Here is a 19,014-nt window from a genome sequence, read left to right as displayed (position 1 = left end):
CTCTGATCAGAAAAAAACAGAATGTTAGGATTTGCAAGGGCATCTGGTACATTCCATCAGTTAATATTGGCCCAAGAACTTGTCTTCCTGTTGTACGTTTATGGAAGCAATTTGACTGATCATTACCTGTAGCCTGTAGTACTGCCTTTAACACTTTTTAACTTCTTCCTTCAGTTTAGTGAGAATAATCAACACACCGACAGCTGAATCGAATCTTACACACACACAAACACAAAATTATTGGGACACCTGACCTTTCCAGCCATATGTGGTTCTTCCCCTAACTGTTTCCCAAATTTGAAGGGCTTACAATTGTATAAAATGTCTTTGGATGAAGTAGCATTACATTTTCTCTTGAACTAGGAGAAATAAAAGCTCTATGAAGATGGTTTACATGGGTTGTAGTGGAAGATGTAGCGTGGCCTGCTTTAGAGCTCTGACCTCAACCCTAGTGAACACCTCTGGAATGAATTGGAATGCAGACTTACTCCCCCCCAGGCCCCTTACATCACTACCTGATTTACTCACGCTCTTGTGGCTGATTGAGCACGTTCCTAAATCTAGTGGAACACCTTCCCAGAAGAGTGGAGCTGATTATAACAGCGAACAGAGAGTAGATGTGGAATGGGACGTTCAAAAAAAATAAATAAAAAGCACATACCCATTTTATGGTGAGGTGTCCACAAACATTAGAAAGAGAGTGTGTGTGTGTGTGTGTGTGTGTGTGTATACATGCAGTCAATTAGTCATATGAAAGGTGCATAAAGGAAACTACATTCTCTCTCTTGTTGTATTAATGTGATTAATGGTTAATGCTTTTGATATCTGTGCTTATCTGTTCTCTCCACAGCAAAGAGAGGAGCTGTAATGAAAGAGGAAGGAGAGATGAGCTACACTTGGAAATGAAATGTATTTCCAGTCTTAATCTGCCTCTCAAGTTTTTTTTTTCCTTTCTTTCTGAATGTCTGAGCCAGTAAAGCTGAGGAAGCTTTTGCACAGCCAGACAAACACCAGACTCACACTCACGGACAAGTATTGAATTTTTTTGGCCTATTTTTTTTTTTTCTGCTGCTGCTCCCCTCATGTTGATCTTCAGCCTGAATCCGAGACTGTGATCAGAGCCATGTGAAACTCTTCCTTCACTCTCTGTACTGCAAGTGTCTCAGACTGTCTTAGGAGCGATTCCTGTTCTAGCTTTACCGTGTCACTTGGGAAGGTTACAAAACTCAAGGACTGTACTTTTAATATGAATTCTACAGTTTTATTCAGGTTCTTTAAAGGTCATTGTCTGATTTTTCTTTTTTTTTTTTTTTTTTTTTTTTTTTTTTATTATAAAGCATAACCATACAGTACAGTGTGGTCTGTGAGTTGTCGTGTTCACACATTCGAAGAAACACGAGACGTTCTTGTTATATGTGAAAGCACAAAGCCGTCCTGCGAGCTTTACAACGTTGCTCTAAATTTGACTTGATTGGTTGGGTAACCTTGGTTGCTCTAACTGCTGTGTTTTCATTTCCACCACTATTGTGCACGCTTATAGCATCAGGTCACGCAGCGAAATTTTTCTTCTTCTCGCAAATGTGTGAACATGATGGAGAAGCAGAATGAGAACATGTCACTTTCTTTCTACGGCCCTGGTGCACAAAATTTCTATTTCTAAGTGAATCGTGTTGTTGTGTGTAACCCAGTCTCTCAGGGGAAGATGATCCTGACAGCCATATATATATATATATATATATATATATATATATATATATATATATATATATATATATAAATATATATAAAACACACCACTATAGAATCCTCCAAATGTGGATCTTTTGCAAGTGCAGTTTCGAAACCTACTCGAGAAATGTTTTGTTTCTACTGATTTCACTTTTCTTACTGGAAATATTCTTTACAGGTTTTTTTACACTTCAATATCTGCTCAGGCCTTTTGTTTTAGTTTTTTTTCTCCTCGTAATGTAGGTCCTCTAATTCCATGCCGGTGCTGTATACTGTATAAGGCTTCATTATGCATTAGACTGAACCCGAACAAGATCAAGCGAATTTGTGGGGTTTGACACTGAGGATTCAGCTGGAGACTATGACCCAGCAGTAACACCTTCCACTTGATGGAACCAGCACTGAGGAAAACCAGTTACAGGACTGTTAATCTCTCAGCTATGGGTTACTAATGGTTAAAGATCGTTCATGTATTTCCTATTCGAATATTGTTCCAGGCATCAAAATCGGAAAAGAGGCCGCATCTAAAACATAATAAAACTAGGATTATTTTCTTATAACTGCACACACTATATAGCGTGTTATTCCTGTCATACCACAATTGCCAAGGATTACAATTTACAAAGTACATGCTACAAATCATTCATAAAACAAGTTAGTTTCTGTTTTCACATAGCAACCATACTTGCTCCCTCATCATTCATTTATTTTTTTCTGTATCGAAGCCAATAAGACAAAAATAATTGTCTGACATAATGACTGTCCTGTGGCAGAAAACATGCTGACCACTAGAAAAAAAATACGCTATCAAGCAATATTAACCCTTTACGTGTTATTTGAAAACCTCGTAATGAAATCGTCCCTGAACCAAAAATGTTTGTTAATAGTAACCCATATTTTTCATTATTATTTGAAATGTCCCCTAAATTCTTTTTCGAGAATTCAACGTCGACGTGGTATAAAAAAAAAAAAAACTAAACAAAACGTTAACAGCGTACGTGACGCAACGCTGCGAACATTTCGGCTGCCATCACATGGCCATGCATCGATTACTTTTCATAGGATCGAGTCTTCCTGATGACTATCGGAGGGAAAGAATGAAAAGTTTTATTATGGTTTATTTGTTATTTTGGATAATGTCTTACTTTTCTTTCCCTGTATATGTTCATGAATGATATAATTGGGTAGTGCACTCAAGGAGCTCTATGAAAAGCTGTGTGGATTGCAAGAGTGTGTATGAATTATTATGTAATATATTTTTTCTCTGTTGTTTTACTCCTTCTCACTAATACTTACCATCGCCCAGATTTCCTGTTTTGTCCAAAAACGGCCCATATTTAATCAGGTATCGCTGCGATTGTCTTTTTCGGGTCGCGCAACCCATAAAGATGGAAATGCACCTTTTTTGTATTCGGAAAATATTCCCCCTTAGAATAAAGTGTAAAAGGTGCGGAGCTAAACCATGGTGAAAATGTTGGCACTCCAGGGTACGTGTTTATTTAAGAATACGACGTTATGGCACATAGGATTTTTACATTCGATGTGAAGAACGCTCCGCCTACATGTAGGCCAGAAGACTGTGAGTGCCATTTCTCATTTATTTCTCACATATCTATACCCTTCGAATATGATTTAAATAGAGTCCACTTCTATATGCGGTTGGCGTATTGGGCATAATGCTGTGATGTAAACTTCTTTTAAATGCTTTTGTTTTTCCTTTTGAGATTTTATTTATGTTCATGCAAATATCTTGTTGGCTTTGTCTACTGCACATCTGACTATTACAGGCCCGCAATGTTATTTGTGGTCCGAGCTTTTACACCTGCAGTTATGAAGGTTACCGCGTGATACACAGAACGAGAGAAGCGTGTATGTGGCGGCTTACGCGACAACACGGACTGGCGTGCAAACGAGCACACGTAATAGCAGACACACTCAACAAATCCCCTCAGGGACTATACCCGCACACTCAACAAGAGCATGAGGACGGTTCTCTGGAATACGAAACCTTATTGTTTTTGTCCGTCTGATTTCTTCACTCATATCTCCAGATTTTGAGGACTGGTGTAAGCATTTGCTGATCTTCCAGGCAGTAGATCTTGTGCACTATGTTTTTATTTTTTTTAATTTTAATTGTTTTATTTGTTTGTTTTTTGGAACAACTATTGCGCCTCCTAAGGGGTATAAGATTGCTTACAATGAACATGATGAAATTAAGCAACTGCTCTGTCTAACATTTTCTGCTAATAAGTTTGTAGACACTTCTGTACCTCAGAAAAAAAAAAAGTCAATGAGCAATAGGTGTGAGTTTTTTTTCTGCATTCCTGGGGTTGGAAAAAGAGCCAATTTGAGGTGAAGGAGTTGAACTGATTATTTTGTCTGCATCTGTACATAATATAATCCAAATGAAGTCTTTGTTAGTTGTTATTTTTATTGTGACAAAAGGAATTAAAGAACAAATTAGAGGTGTGTGGATGTAATAATGTTTGTTTTATAACAACGTATATGAGTATATGGGATGTAGATAGTTTGAGATACTCTTGTAGCATTTATAGTTGAGTACAAATTCCTACATATTTATTTAATAATAAATAATAAGCATATGCAAAGTAGTACCAATCAAGCAAAGACTTATATATAGACTTCACTGTTTAGGAGAATAAAACAAGATCCAAGGCTTCAAAATAGCATTTTATATATATATATATATATATATATATATATATATATATATATATATATATATATATATATATATATATACAGTACAGACCAAACTTTGGACACACCTTCTCATTCAAAGAGTTTTCTTTATTTTCATGACTATGAAAATTGTAGATTCACACTGAAGGCATCAAAACTATGAATTAACACATGTGGAATTAGATATGGAATTATATACATAACAAAAAAGTGTGAAACAACTGAAAAATGTCATATTCTAGGTTCTTCAAAGTAGCCACCTTTTGCTTTGATTACTGCTTTGCACACTCTTGGCATTCTCTTGATGAGCTTCAAGAGGTAGTCACCTGAAATGGTCTTCCAACAGTCTTGAAGGAGTTCCCCAAGAGATGCTTGGCACTTGTTGGCCCTTTTGCCTTCACTCTGCGGTCAAGCTCACCCCTAAACCATCTCGATTGGGTTCAGGTCCGGTGACTGTGAAGGCCAGGTCATCTGGCGCAGCACCCCATCACTCTCCTTCTTGGTCAAATAGCCCTTGATGCCTTCAGTGTGAATCTACAATTTTCATAGTCATGAAAATAAAGAAAACTCTTTGAATGAGAAGTTGTGTCCAAACTTTTGGTCTGTACTGTATATGGAAACAAACATCATAAATTCACTTCAAATCATAACTAATCATGAACAAACCAAATTCATCGGAAGGCAGATGAACTTCACCTCATCACAATGACACGAGTGGTATTTAATAATGTCAGTGAGATGATGTTCTCTCTCACTCTTGGCCTCCACATCCCCCAAATCTTAATCTGGTCAAGCAACTGTAGGATTTGCTGAAGAAAAAAAACAAGTCTGATCTACGGAAGCTGCTCCTCACATCTTACATACTGTGAATGTCTAAGTGCCAGACACCGCAGCACAACTCCCGAGGTCTGGTGGAGTCCTTGCCTTGATGGATACTCGATACTGCTATGATTTTATTTGTTTAGATATAAATTACTTTTTTTTATAGCAAGGTCTCTAATTTAAAACTTCAGCTCTATCACTTTTTTCATTATCATTAATACAATGATCAATAATCAAATGATTGGTCTGGAACTAGCTCTTCCAAATCAGCAGAGTGAGCCCACAATGTAGCGTGGTGTGATTTTGACTCCTGTGAGTAAGCAGCTGCCGACAAAATAACAATAACACTACAAAGGCGCTACATGAGTGAGTAAATGAAACACAATACAAGCAGTGCTGTTCAGCTTATTGAGTCAGAGGAATTACTAATGCTTATTTGATTTCTGGCCTGTTTGCTAATGACTCAGTGCAAGCAGTGGATATGTACCATCTTTTGTATTGTTGAACTGACATGCAGGCCTCGCATCAAAATCTGTCAGATGGTTCCCAGTTAAAGGTTAAACTTGTATTAAAAGATACCAGCGTTTTGCTTAAACATAACATTGTCATGCTTTTCTTTTAGCACAGAACTCCAGTCACAGAGTAGCCTAACTTTTATTTTTTAACCATTAAAAAAATCTGATTTAATATCAGAGTGCCATATAAAATAATAATAATAAATCCACCTGCCTAATATTGTCTTCGTCCCATTAAAGCAAGGACTCCAAAAGACCTCTGAAGGTGTGCTGTGGTATCTGGCACCAAGATGTTAACAGCAAATCTTTTTGTTATGTCCTGTAAATTTCTTTATCCGGCACATCCAACAGATGCTCGATCGAATTGAAGATCTGGGGAATCTTGGAAGTTAAGTCAACAGATTTGGTCCCCATGGCACATTCCAACCATTCCTGAAGCATTTTTTTTTGTGCAGCAGGAAGCAAACAGTACCAAAAAAATGCCTCTACCACTAGGGAATGCTTTTGCCATGGAAAGGTGCACTGGGTCTCTAACAATTTTTAAGTAGGTGCCACATGTCACAGTAACAGTTGCCCAGAGCATCACACTAGCTTGCCTTCTTTTCATAGTGCATCCTGGTGCCGTCTCTTCCCCAAGTAAGCAACACACTTTCCCATCACAAGATTGTGATTCATCAGACTAAGCCACATTCTCAAAGTTGGACATGGGTCAGCATGGGCACTCTGACCTTGTTGCTGCTGTGCAGCCCCATACATAGCAAGCTATGATGCAGTATGTGTTCTGACACCGTTCTCCTATTTGTTAAGCATGAACCTTTTAGCAGTTTGTTTTACAGCAGCTCTTCTGTTGGCTCAAAGCAGACAAGCAAGCCTTCTTTTCCCATGTGTGTCAGTGAGGCTGTCACTGGTTCACATCACTGGATCACCACTCGTCCTTTCTTAAACCACTTTTTGATAACTACTGCCATAAACACCCGACAAAACCTGCCATTTTGGTGATATTTTGCCATCAATCTGGCCCTTCTCAGAGTCACTCAGATCCTTACCCATGCCCATTTTTCCTGTTTTCAAAAAATTACCATTTGGAGAACTGATGACTGTTCACTTCCTGTCTTTTATAGATCCCCCTTTCTGATGCCAACGTAACAAGATAATTAATGGTATTCAAGCCACATGTTAGTAATTGTAATGTTATGGCTTATTAATGTATATATAGTTGTTAATTATTTCCTTTTCAGAAATACTTTTGTTTAATAAAATTGGTCACACACACATTAAGAGATATTTCACAACCTGCAACTGACATAGAGTCAATTTCAATACGAATATAAATACACACGTTAAAATCTGTCCATCAAAAATCAGGTGGAGATTAATGAGTGAAAAAAACCTGATAGCTATGAAGGAGCTAGAAAGTTCACAGCTCATTTTGGGGGAAATGTTCAAAAGACAACTATAACCTATAAACAAAATTGACCACTACTTCAATTCATTTCTTGGCACGGGATATATCACAATTTTTACAATATATACAATATATATATATATATATATATATATATATATATATATATATATATATATATATATACACATATATCACAATATATCCAAATTTTCCAGAAGGGTGAACAATTATGCAAGACATTAAGCTGCTTTGAGACAATATCCATTGTAAAAAGCACTACAGATTTAAACTTGGAACTTGAACTTGATTATATTTTCTATTATCTAAAGTGTAGCTACTGAGTCTGTTTTTAAAGTGAAATATCATTTTAATAGTTTTTGATGCTCTAAAATGTTCAGACTGCTAGCACCAGAAACATCACTGTTAAATTCATATAGTATTGTCTATAAAACAAATATGATCTCTAAGTAGGTGAGACACAACTTCTGTACATTCTGTAATTGCTCATACTATGATGTGCTACTAACCTGCCAGCTGTTCTTGTACACACAGCTAATTATAAGAAAACTAAGTACAGCAGTGCCTTCTTTTCACAGAAATGAAAGTCATTATATGTCACGGAAGCAGAACTGCATGTACTGGTGTGTAGTCTGAAACTCACAAGCTGCTCAAACATACAAAAAAAGGAAATGCCCCAGATCACTCACCTTACTTATAATACATAATAGCATTGTTATAGTAGCTTGAAAGTACTGACTCACAAAGGAAATTACAAACTCTAAATGTCTTCTTGTTTTTTTCTTCTATCAGCTTCTCCTATTAGGAGTCGCCACAGCGGATCATTCGTCTCTATACCCCTCTGTCCTCGTGTGAACTGAAATTTGTGACCCTGAGTTCAAATTAATTATAAATATCATAAATACAGTAGGGGAAAGTGAATAACCAGTCCATGAGTCCAGGACTGTCCTGCGTTTTGAGTTCCAACAAACTTTAGTTTACAAGATCACGAGGATGAAGAGGAATCCTGTTCAACTGGACGAATTGTGTGCCGTTTCAAGAGCGTTTTTAGGATCTCTACTTCACGTTCGGCTTCTTTTAGCTTTCTCTGGAGCCTCTCGTTGCACTTCTGGAGAGACCGATTCTCCTAAACACACACAACACGTAACCAAGATTAGAGGGGTTACACTTATAAAAGGAAACTCATGCAGAGCCTTTAGGATTTTTCTAGATGACAGAAAGTTTACAGCAGACTTGATCCTGAGTTTGGGTTACTGTTTATGTTTTCTGTCTAATCTAAATTAAACCTAAGAGGTGAACCCATGTGTAAATGAGTATGTAAATGTACTCAGCAATAAATTGGTGTCCCATACAGGATGTAGATATTTCATCCTCCCATGCAGCGGTCTTTTATCTTTTTAATATTAGTTTTAGGTCACTCCTTCAATTACAGTAAACACTAAAGGAGTTCATCACATAGGCTATTTATATTTGACAATCCACCAAATTGACATTTTTTGGAAGGGAAAACAAAGAAATCAGGATTAAACCCTGGACACTGCAAATGGCCTAAAATAATGATTTTTTTTGCATTTTGATTTGCTAAGTAATCAACAAAACAAAAGTTAGAAGTTAAAGAAAAATCCTGCCGAAACACTAATAACCTTCTCCAACGCTTCATAGCTGGGCTTGTTTTCTTCAGCAGGGTTGAGTGTGTTTGAAGTCTTGTTGGCACAGACCCGTTTGCGCTGAGGAATGGGGCTTGGACATGGTGTAAGAGGTGGACCGCTTGGACACAGCAGAGATAACTGCACATTGCTAGATGATGGAGTTCCCTCTGTCTGAGTACTTTTGTGCACCATCATGGTCCTTGGCACTGTGTTCAAGCTGAACTGTTTATTGCGATCAGAGTTGTCTATTTGAGTATCTGGTGGATATACGAACCGAGTTTCATCTGACCCTGCAAAAAAAGAGAGAATTACGAGTATTCAGTTTGACTGGGACATCTGTAATTCAACAAAACACTTCCTGCTTGCGGTTCTAACAGCCGTAAACAATTCTTTAATCTACAGGATATGTTATTGATTCCAATAGTTTTATTCTCATGTTTCATTGCGTTACACTTTGTTATCTTACCATCATGACTGCGTGTTGGTGTATTAGAATGTGGACTCCAGTCTGCACTGTTGCTTGGTTTGGCATTCTTTTTACACTCGAACGCTACCTGATCCTTGCAGGATTTATGGCAGTTCATTCCACAGTCTGCAGAATCATAAGACAAGTAGTATAGTAGTATAGTAGTATATTCCCACCTTATGGCCAAACAGTTGTTGAAACCTGACCTTCACCTGACCCATATCAGCTTTTTGAACATAAAGTAACAAATGAATTCAGTAAGACTCCTGATCAATCTCATTTTACTGAATCACAAATGGTCAATCACACTAGAACTCAAGATCAATGCAGTAACAGCTTTAAGTCTTCTGGAGTAAATGTTTTTAAAAGTAATTTTGGCTCATTCTTCTTGTCAGATATGATACAGGTTGATCATGTTGGTTGGGTGACACTTGTGTATTGCAGTTTTTGAATATTGGCACAGATTTAAAATAGGATTGAGATCAGGCCTTTGACCTATGTTTATCTTTTTGTTCTTGAGCCAATACAACTTTGCTTTGGCCTTGTGCTTCGGATCATTGTTTTGTTTCAAGCCACATTATATTGCCAAGTTTGCAGGCACCTGGTCATAAGTATGGTATGTGCTTTATTAAACATTGTATTCAACATTTTGTCCCAATTTACTGTTATATATCCCTCCAATCTTTTGAAAAAAATGGTTCACTAGATTTTGGAGTGTTTGTAGACATTTGTGCTTATCAACCACAAGGGTGTTAGTTACGTCAGGTAACTGGGGTGGAGTCAGTGATGGCCTGGGGTGGAGTCAGTTCCAATTCATCCCAAAGAAGTTTAGCAGGGAAGAGATCAGAGCTTTACAGAAGACTACTTCTACTCCAAACCATGTAAACTATATCTTCATGGAGCTCGCTTTGCGCAACGGGGCATTGCCATGCTGGAAAGGGTTTGGGATTCTAAGTTCAAGTGACTGCAAGATTTTGCCGATTGTGTGCTTCCAGCTTTGAGGTAACAGTTTAGAGAAGAAACACATTTGGCAGGAAAGGTCATGTGTTTCAATACTTTTGTCCATCAAGTGTCTTTAACTTTATTTCTTTTTTTAATTTTAACAAAAAGCCCAGTTCCTGCTGATGAGAAACTTTGGGAGGATATTATCCATGTTGATGGTCTTGAGGCATGGGAAGTTTTTGTTCCACACATACCACTTTAAGTTGTCACCAAAAAGCTCTATTTTGGTCTTATTTGACCAAAAAAAAAACCTTCATCCAGTGCTGTCAGATAGCACACTTTTAGTAATAGCTTCTTTCTCGCAACCCTCCCACAAAGGCAGGTGCTTTGACATGACACTCCCCACCAGAGATGGCAAAAGTGTGCACATATTTCACTCCAGTAGAAGTACAGATACTCATGTTCTAAAAGACGCTGGTAAAAGTTGAACTACTAACTACACTTTTTCACTCAAGTTAAAACTTGGGCTCTGACTTGTACTTAAGTAAAAAGTAGCTTTTTTTTGTAAATGTGTCCTCTTTAAGGACACATAAGGACACTTTTTTTGAGTTCTATACCACACAAAGTGTGACAGGTGCCAGACTTTTTAAATATGGCTGCCATGGCCTTCAACTCCCAACACACTTGTGTGCCCATAATTGTCCTCGTACTGATTAGACACATCTGTTTCCAATTACACACTCACTCACTCTCTCACACCCACAGTTTTAAAGACCATTTGATCAGTCAGCTCACTGTGAAGTGATGTATTTAGTTGCTTTGTCTCTGTCTATTGTCATGCGTTTGTTTCCTGGTTGATTTTGTAGATTGTATTGGATTCTAGCACATCCTGCAATATTCTGTTTGTTGATTCCTTGACTATTTGCTGGTTTACTGATTCTGCACCTGCCTCTTCCAGCTGTGTACTTCTGACTGTGTTTATTAAATCTTCCTGACCCTGCATTTGTATCTCTTCAGCGTTCATTACATGACAAAAACATTATAAACAAATGAGTGCTTTCATTTTTATGAACTACATAATGGTCAGGTGTCCACATGCATTGTATACAAATTATGCTTAACTGTTTCTAACATGAAATCTTTAAATCAGAACACATTGACTGTTCACTTTTATCAAATAGTAACATTATGAACAATTACCTCTGCATCTGTAGCCTTGTTTAATGACACCCCACAACTGTAACAGAATGAATTAAATACATTTCAGTTGGATGCAACAGAACCACTTACTAGTCAGCAGCATGACTATGTTTGTCACTGTGACTTACAAATCCTGAGCAGTTGTCGCAAAAGGTAGGCCTCATATACGTGGTTTCTTGAAGTTGTGAGAGAAGCCTAGGCCAAGTTTGGAACAAATGACACTGGCCCGCATGAAATACGCTGTGATCTCGTCTCTGCTAATGAGTCCGTCTCTGTATTGAGCAGCAAGAACAATCACTGCTGAACAAATGATTAGATAGTAAAAAAAAACCTTTGTAAAGGTAAGTCACAGTTGGAAGTGTTTCATTTCACAATGAGCTGCAAAAGGCATAGAAGCCACAAGTAAATAAAAAAAAGTGTCTTGTATTTAGGATAACGTATATGTGGCAAGGTGTCCATACATTATTGGGCAAAAACTGGGCTAAGCCATAAAAATGTAAAACATGACAACAATCACTTGTCTGGAATTAGCAAGAATATAACATATAGTGTACATGTTTTCCTGCTCTATAAATTGTGGTTAAATATTAGAGCTTTATATAATATCAGCTGCGTTACTTGTGTCAGATAACAAAACAATTACTAATATTTTAAGGAACTAAAAGTTTTTTTTTACATTTTATATACCCATATTTGCTACTTTTTTTGTGTTTTGAATTTTATATCATACATTTTTATCATGATTTTACCTTTGTGCACACGAAGACTACACAAGTAAACTGCCTAGTCTCCATCTTTTCCCTAAACTTCAGCAAAAGTGTCTTTTGTGTATAGTATGAACAGATCTGGTCAGAACTGTTAAAACCGTGCACAGACAAACAAGGTTTGTTTATGCCTGCAATCAGTATTCATATTTGATACTTACTTGTCCTTGTCTGCAACACAAAATGAGAACGGAAAACTGGCAGCAATTTTCTCAAAATCTTCCTGGGAGATGAAGCCCCGTTCATCATGGTCATAATTCATAAATACAGACTGCCAAAAAACATAGACCAATAACATGTATGGTTCAGCATATTCATATAGAAATTTCTTTTGTATAATAAAATAAAAACCTGTGATTTACAGCATATACTTTAAAAAAAGAAACAGTCATTGTTAAATATTCAAAAACCAAAGTATGCAAATATTTTGAAATTAATTTTGTTAAAAAAACCTCACACTTTTCAAAAGCAGAGGAACAAGAAATAAACAGTGTTTATGGCAACACTCACATCAACCATTCTCTGAACATGTTTGCTAATGGTTTTGGGATCTGGCTTGGGAGCAACACCTGAAGCCCAGTTCACCACCACGGGGGGTTTGTAAGGAGTCGCTGGCTGATAGAGAACAAGAAAATATACAAACAATTGATATAAGAAACCATAAACTTGAATATTTTGATTGTTGTTTTAAACTGTTTTTAGTTACTACTTTTACCTATGAAGGAAATTCCAGGAAATGCAAAGCAACCAAACCAATGAAAGAAATATGAAAAAAATTACAAAAAAAGGATTGCTTTTCATTAATGACAAAAGCTTTCATGTCTCTTGCATTGTACTTGATATAGTCAGTAAAAAATAATAATTTTTTTGGAAAAAAATTCTTTTTTTTAATTTTCCAAAGAAACAAATGTTGACATTTCTTGTTTTGTAAATGTGAATGTAATTACCCCTACTGCATTGCATATCAATTTCATCCATGCATGTTAATCAAGAAATGCAAACATTGTCTGAAAATATATTTGGTTGCATTGGTGTAAAAAATAGTGTGAATTTCATCTATTTGAAGGAACAAACTTTTATTTTGGCTCAAAGTTTATTTCTAGTGCACTGATTGTTAAAATCTAAAATCTACTACTAAAAATGAAGTGTTAATATGAATACAAGTCAATTCAGTGGACAATTGAGACTTCAATGCAGAGGTGTTTGTGATAATTGCAGTCATATAGCAATCTTCATGGTTTCTAGCTAGTTACATCCACAGTAGTCTTGTATATCTTTATGAATATTTAATATGATTATTTACAGCTTACACTTGGCATTATGTCACTCTTTGTGGATTGTATTTCAATATTCATCATTGGCATGATGGCTTTTTGCTAGTGCTCTGGCATAGGATCTTCTCCATAGTGTGAGACCTTCTTTAGAATGTCCACAATTAAAACCACTAAGACTTATTTATAATAGAATTTATAATGTCTGAAACATACAGAGTATGTAAGTTTGCAGCTGCACTCACAGGTGCTCTGTGGTTCCTCGGCTCTCTTGCATAGGACAGCTCATAGATTTCATCCTCGGTGTAGTACAGGTCAAGAGACAGCTGTGTGGGAGAAGCAGCAAAACATTTCTTAGTCATATTTCATGAGGAACACTGTAAGCTAACCCCCACTCCCCCATCACCCACACTTAGTCTGAATAAAGTAAAATTAAATACTAAAGGTGTTAGCGCTTTTTGTCTGTAACCAAGTAAAACACCCACACGTCTCACTGCCTCAAGTGATAAGACAGAGGTCAGAGGGAAAAAAATCACTTCAGAAATCAGTTTGTACAATATAAAATTGAAATGTATTAAAGCAAAAATAGCTCTGTTTCATTCTAGAGAAAATTATAAGTGAATACAATGATAAAATGCTCTTTAAAAAAAAAAAATGCCAGTCAGGAACAGGTGATTTTGAGCTTGTATACAGTATAAGGTGTTTTTCTAGATTATTAAGTACATATACCTTTGTGAAGTTAAAGATATTTGAAAATTATGCAAACTACTATGTTTCTTGGGTTCAAATCCAAACTGTTTTTTTTATTTAGGAATTATATGCATGGCTTAGTTTGTCTTATTACACACATGCACATACACTAAACATTGCAGATTGCATTACTGATATCAACCTGAAAATAAATTGGGGGAAGAAAACTTAAAAAAAAAATGCTTATGGTTAGTAATTGAGCTCACACCAGCACACACACATACACACACACACACACACACACACACACACACACACACACACACACACACACACACAGGAATATAAAATGGTTTTGTCTGTTTTCATATTTATACTGCTAATTAAACAAACACCTACATAAATATATTACGTCTTTTTAAACGTTTTTGATTTGTATTCCTATAAAGAGATGAACTGGGTAAATTAGACTTGCATTCCCAAGCATGCATTAATCAGAAGAAACAGTACTGACTGTCAGTAAGTGAACGAGGTCTTTATTTGCATCTAGAAGTGGTAGATTCTGCTGCAGTTGGATGAGTTCATTTATGTGGTTGTAAAGGGCCTGAAGTTTCTGTACATTGATCTTGCCATTGTCCATGTAATCAGTCATGGCCTCATTCACAGCAATCAAGTCTTTCAGATGGACGCCCAAGATAGGAATCTTGAAGCCTGTAGATTTGCTGTATGCTTGTCTGTAATTCTCATAGTTTCGAGATGACGAGAGCAGATCTGTCATTTCGTTCAGGACCTGTGAAGGAATAAAAGGAAAACAACTCAATCGCTGGACCTGTCTGATTCATCTCGATACTCAACTTCTGCTTGGTGCTTCTGCACTTTTTGCCTTTGATTTCCAAGTTTCAGAACATAATCTCACTTAAATACAGCAAACACTATCTAAGAACTGATGTTTTTCATCGCCACTGTCGCTTATTTAGGATATAAATCTACATCTAGATTATACAGTTGCTTTGTGCCATTTTCTATAATGAACATGAAATGTAAATAAATTTTATTCCATGTCATGTACAAGACATATGACCAAGACAAACACACAAATTTGAGGCATAAATAAAGAAATAATTAGATTTATGACACTTTTAGACCAGTATTCTCACTTTAATGCTTTAAAGTTCAGGTTCTAGGTGACATTTATCAGTTTCAAATAATTAAACAGGGATTTAAAGTCAATATTAGATATTTTAATAGTTGACCACAAAATTCTGATAAAATAAACAATTAGACGGATCGTTTTTGGATATCATACCTTGGTAGTTTCAGTTGGCACGTGAGTACACGTGTCTTTCAGGCGGGAAATAGAAGTGTGACAGATGCCTCCCACTACAGCCATAAGAGAGTTAAAGTTCTGCATCTGCTGGAGGTTCTACAGCAGTGGAATACAAAACATTAACACATGGCACCAAAATATTAATAATCATGTATGGATTTGCCTGTTTGTGATTTTTGCTGTTGGATGGATATTAACAGCATCATGTGACATGGAATATACATTAATTAGCTCATAACACTAAAACCACGTCTGATATTGTGTAGGTTCCACTTGTATTGGCATGGATTCCACAAGACCCTCTGAAGGTATGCTGTGGTATCTGGCACTAAGACGTTAGCAGTAGATTCCTGTAAGTTGCCTCCATTGATTAAACTTGTTTGTTTCAAAACATCTCACTAATTGATTAAGATCTAAGAATTTTGCTGGATATCATGACACATTGGACTATTTGTTATGTTCCTTAAATGATTTCTAAACAATTTCCAAGGAAACCAGACAAGATAGCCTTTTCTCCCCACATGCATCAGTAAATCTTTGGTGTCCATGACTCGGTCGTTGGTTCACTGGTTGTTTTTCTTTGAACCACTTTTGTTAGGTTACAACCACTGGGAACTCCCCTCAAGACCTCTTAAGACACTCAATCATTTAGCCAACACAATTCAGCCATTTTTTTTTATTCTAACACATCAAATTCAAGAAATGACTGAATTCTTGCTGCGTAATAATATCCTGCTACTTGACAGGTGTCATTGTCATGAGATAACTAATGGTATTCTTTTCACCTTTTAGATGTTTTATTTTTATGGCTGATCAGTGCATAGGCTGATCATGCCATTGCTCAGCACACTGGGACATTCCTGTGTGGGTTTTGCTGACAATCCGATTAAGATACTCATAACGTGTACTATATTACCGGCAGAGTTGGGGTCTAAATCATATTCATTTCTCACATGGCTTTGTTTTGAGTCTGAGTGTAAAGAGACATTTGAGATCTCAGTTTTAGCTGGTAGTCACAACTTCTTACCAGCATACTGAAGGCGATAATTATCTCTTTCTACATGTAATATCTTCACTAACACAGGAAATTCCTCATACTATCTCAAGTATGAGCATTTTTCAAATGACAGAAGACAGTACCATTATACTAATTACTGCATAACAACACCAACTGCATATAATTATGTGTTTAACATGGACTAGGAACTTACTGATTTGCTTATAACACTCTTATGATTTGCTTTAGTTATAAATTGAAAATGTAGTTACTTTTAAAACCCTGCTACAATCTTAGTAGTAATATTAGTAATGTAGGACATATCTACTGGATTTACTCTTTGCTGAGTATTTATTTAGTCTTGACCAGCTTTATCAATTTTGTTGAATGAATCAGGTAAATTAAAAGTTGTTGAGGCTGCTGAAACATGTTACCTGTGCTACATAGATGAACTTGGTGAAAACCTCGGCTCTGAGCTGAGGGGTCGGCCGACTGAGCACCATGAGCTGTACCCATTGGGAGATACCATTGCACAATGCAATGGAACGTTCCATCGTGGGGTTCTCTGACAAACACTCATTTCGGACATATTTCTGGTAATCTGCAAACTGAAATAAATACAAATCTCTTACATATGTATGACCTTATTAATACTGATAATGTCAAATATATTACATAATTACTTGTTGTTTGCATTAACTAATTTGAGAGGACGTATTGACCTGTGGCCAACATAGAAAAATGCTTAACAGAATAAGGGGCAAATTATGCATTTTGTATTATCTTTATTTTCAATTTCACTACTTTGCACTATAAACTCTGAACCATTTCTGTGGAAAATGAGTGATATCCTTGCAGCTGCACTTTTTGTTTTTTGGGGAAAAAAAAATGTTTTGACAAAGTTTGTGTTATCAAGTCTTTGTTACTTTATAATTTGCACAACAAAATAGCACCCAACATGAGGCTAGACTTATGAACCGGACATCACCGGAGCAGCAGATTCTGATTTAGATAAAGAATCCCTTACAAAACTAAAGATAAACATGGAGGGAATTAAAATTCACTCAAGAGCTTACAGAGTAAAATAGTGTTATATCCTTAATGAAGCGTAAATTGCAATTAATTCTCCCTAGAAGGTGCCAGGTGGCAGACATGTCTTGATCCGATCTAAATCTGTAGTGTTTATGGATATATTTTGTATCGACCTTAGGCGTAGATCTGTTTGTCTGCTGAAGCACAAGAAGACGGAATATATAATGGGGAAAGTCAGAATAAACAAGAGTTTGACTCTAGGTCACAGCCCAAGATTCTCACACTAATTGTTATGCTTGAAAAAGTTAATAAACCAGTTTTAAAAATAGAAACATAAAAATTGTATTAAACAAATATTACACACATTTTTTATTCTTAGATGTTAATTAATACTCTACCCTTTCATTTACACACATTAATAAAGATTGTTGCAGCTATACAGTATGTCTTTACAATACTCACAGATATCCTGCAGAAAGATTTGAACTCCAAGTAGGTGAGATGTTCAGCTAACTCCACTGGCTCCAAATGATCAAACAGCAATGAAACCTTCCGTTTCCTGCTGCTTCTGACTTTGATTTTCTGACTGGCTTTTTGAGACCATGCTCTGTCTCCCCTAACCAGATTGGCATAGAGATCAGACACAAGCATTAATTAAGTATAAAAAAAATTAGTATTTTCTCTGAATATTAAAAGTACAATCAATATTCAGAGAAAATGTTTTTCTTTTTTTTGTCTGGTATAGTCTGAATATTGCTTAAACAGTCAATTATATGGAAGCAAGACTGGCAATTATTACATTACTTACATCCATTTGGTTTGCAGTAAAGAGCAGAGATTTTCCTGTCCATGTTCCTTCATGAGCTCCTTAAACTGCTCCAAAGTGTTAGCTAGACAGCTGTGCAACTGGAACATAGTCCAGAACTCACTTATCCAATACCTATAAAGAAAATGTACATGGTAAACAAACTGAAGTCAATTTTATTTTCGTGCAGCTTTACTCCTTCACATTTATGGTCAGCTCTGCTGAATATGCTGAATATGGACGTATGAAATACATATTGCTATCATAGCAATGCAAATGCAATGCTAACATTGAATAATATTCATAACATGAATTCTAATTGTGCTGCTACTTTATGTTAACAAGGATTCATTTAAGAAAGACAAAAATTATTTGAGTTAATTTTATTAGTTGAGGTCTTAAATTTTGAATGAATACAAGTTTTATTTTTTAGATTAGGAGAGACAAGAGGAGAGACAAAGAGACAAGAGGAGAACTTACCGCATGAAATAACACATTTTCAGGCACATTGTAGACTTTTCAACCTCCAGTGTATTTTTGAAGGTACAAACATACAATTTAAGGAGCACAAGCAAAAGGAAATGGACAACAAGTGACATAAGCCAACACTGAAGAACTACTGTTTTCTTTCTTTACGTGTTTGTATAAGGTATATAAAGGCAACTACCTGACTATTA

The 19,014-nt window shown here is 36.3% G+C and overlaps 2 protein-coding genes across 3 annotated transcripts in view; one reads left to right on the top strand and one right to left on the bottom strand.

The window, feature by feature from the left end:
- Window positions 1-4,197, top strand: part of LOC124390029 (zinc finger protein DPF3-like) — a 34,582-nt gene extending 30,385 nt beyond the window's left edge. For both annotated transcript variants that reach the window (XM_046855705.1, XM_046855704.1), the window contains one exon: window positions 851-4,197. The gene's annotated coding sequence lies outside the window, so the exon portion shown is untranslated. The remainder of the gene's footprint in view (window positions 1-850) is intronic.
- Window positions 4,198-7,406: 3,209 nt separating this feature from the next.
- On the bottom strand, window positions 7,407-18,916 carry LOC124390028 (RAS guanyl-releasing protein 1-like). The gene is given in 15 exon segments (XM_046855703.1): window positions 7,407-8,320; window positions 8,838-9,133; window positions 9,310-9,435; window positions 11,452-11,488; window positions 11,580-11,629; window positions 11,632-11,723; window positions 12,377-12,486; window positions 12,726-12,830; window positions 13,732-13,812; window positions 14,691-14,966; window positions 15,483-15,599; window positions 16,935-17,108; window positions 17,995-18,148; window positions 18,341-18,472; window positions 18,818-18,916. Coding segments are annotated over 15 exon segments (1,920 nt in total). The 5' UTR covers window positions 18,847-18,916; the 3' UTR covers window positions 7,407-8,179.
- Window positions 18,917-19,014: the final 98 nt, after the last annotated feature.

This window comes from Silurus meridionalis, chromosome 8 (assembly GCF_014805685.1).
Source record: "Silurus meridionalis isolate SWU-2019-XX chromosome 8, ASM1480568v1, whole genome shotgun sequence".
Classification (NCBI taxonomy): domain Eukaryota; kingdom Metazoa; phylum Chordata; class Actinopteri; order Siluriformes; family Siluridae; genus Silurus; species Silurus meridionalis.
Note: the sequence above shows the minus strand (reverse complement) of the source record. Positions and strands in the feature narration are given on the sequence as shown.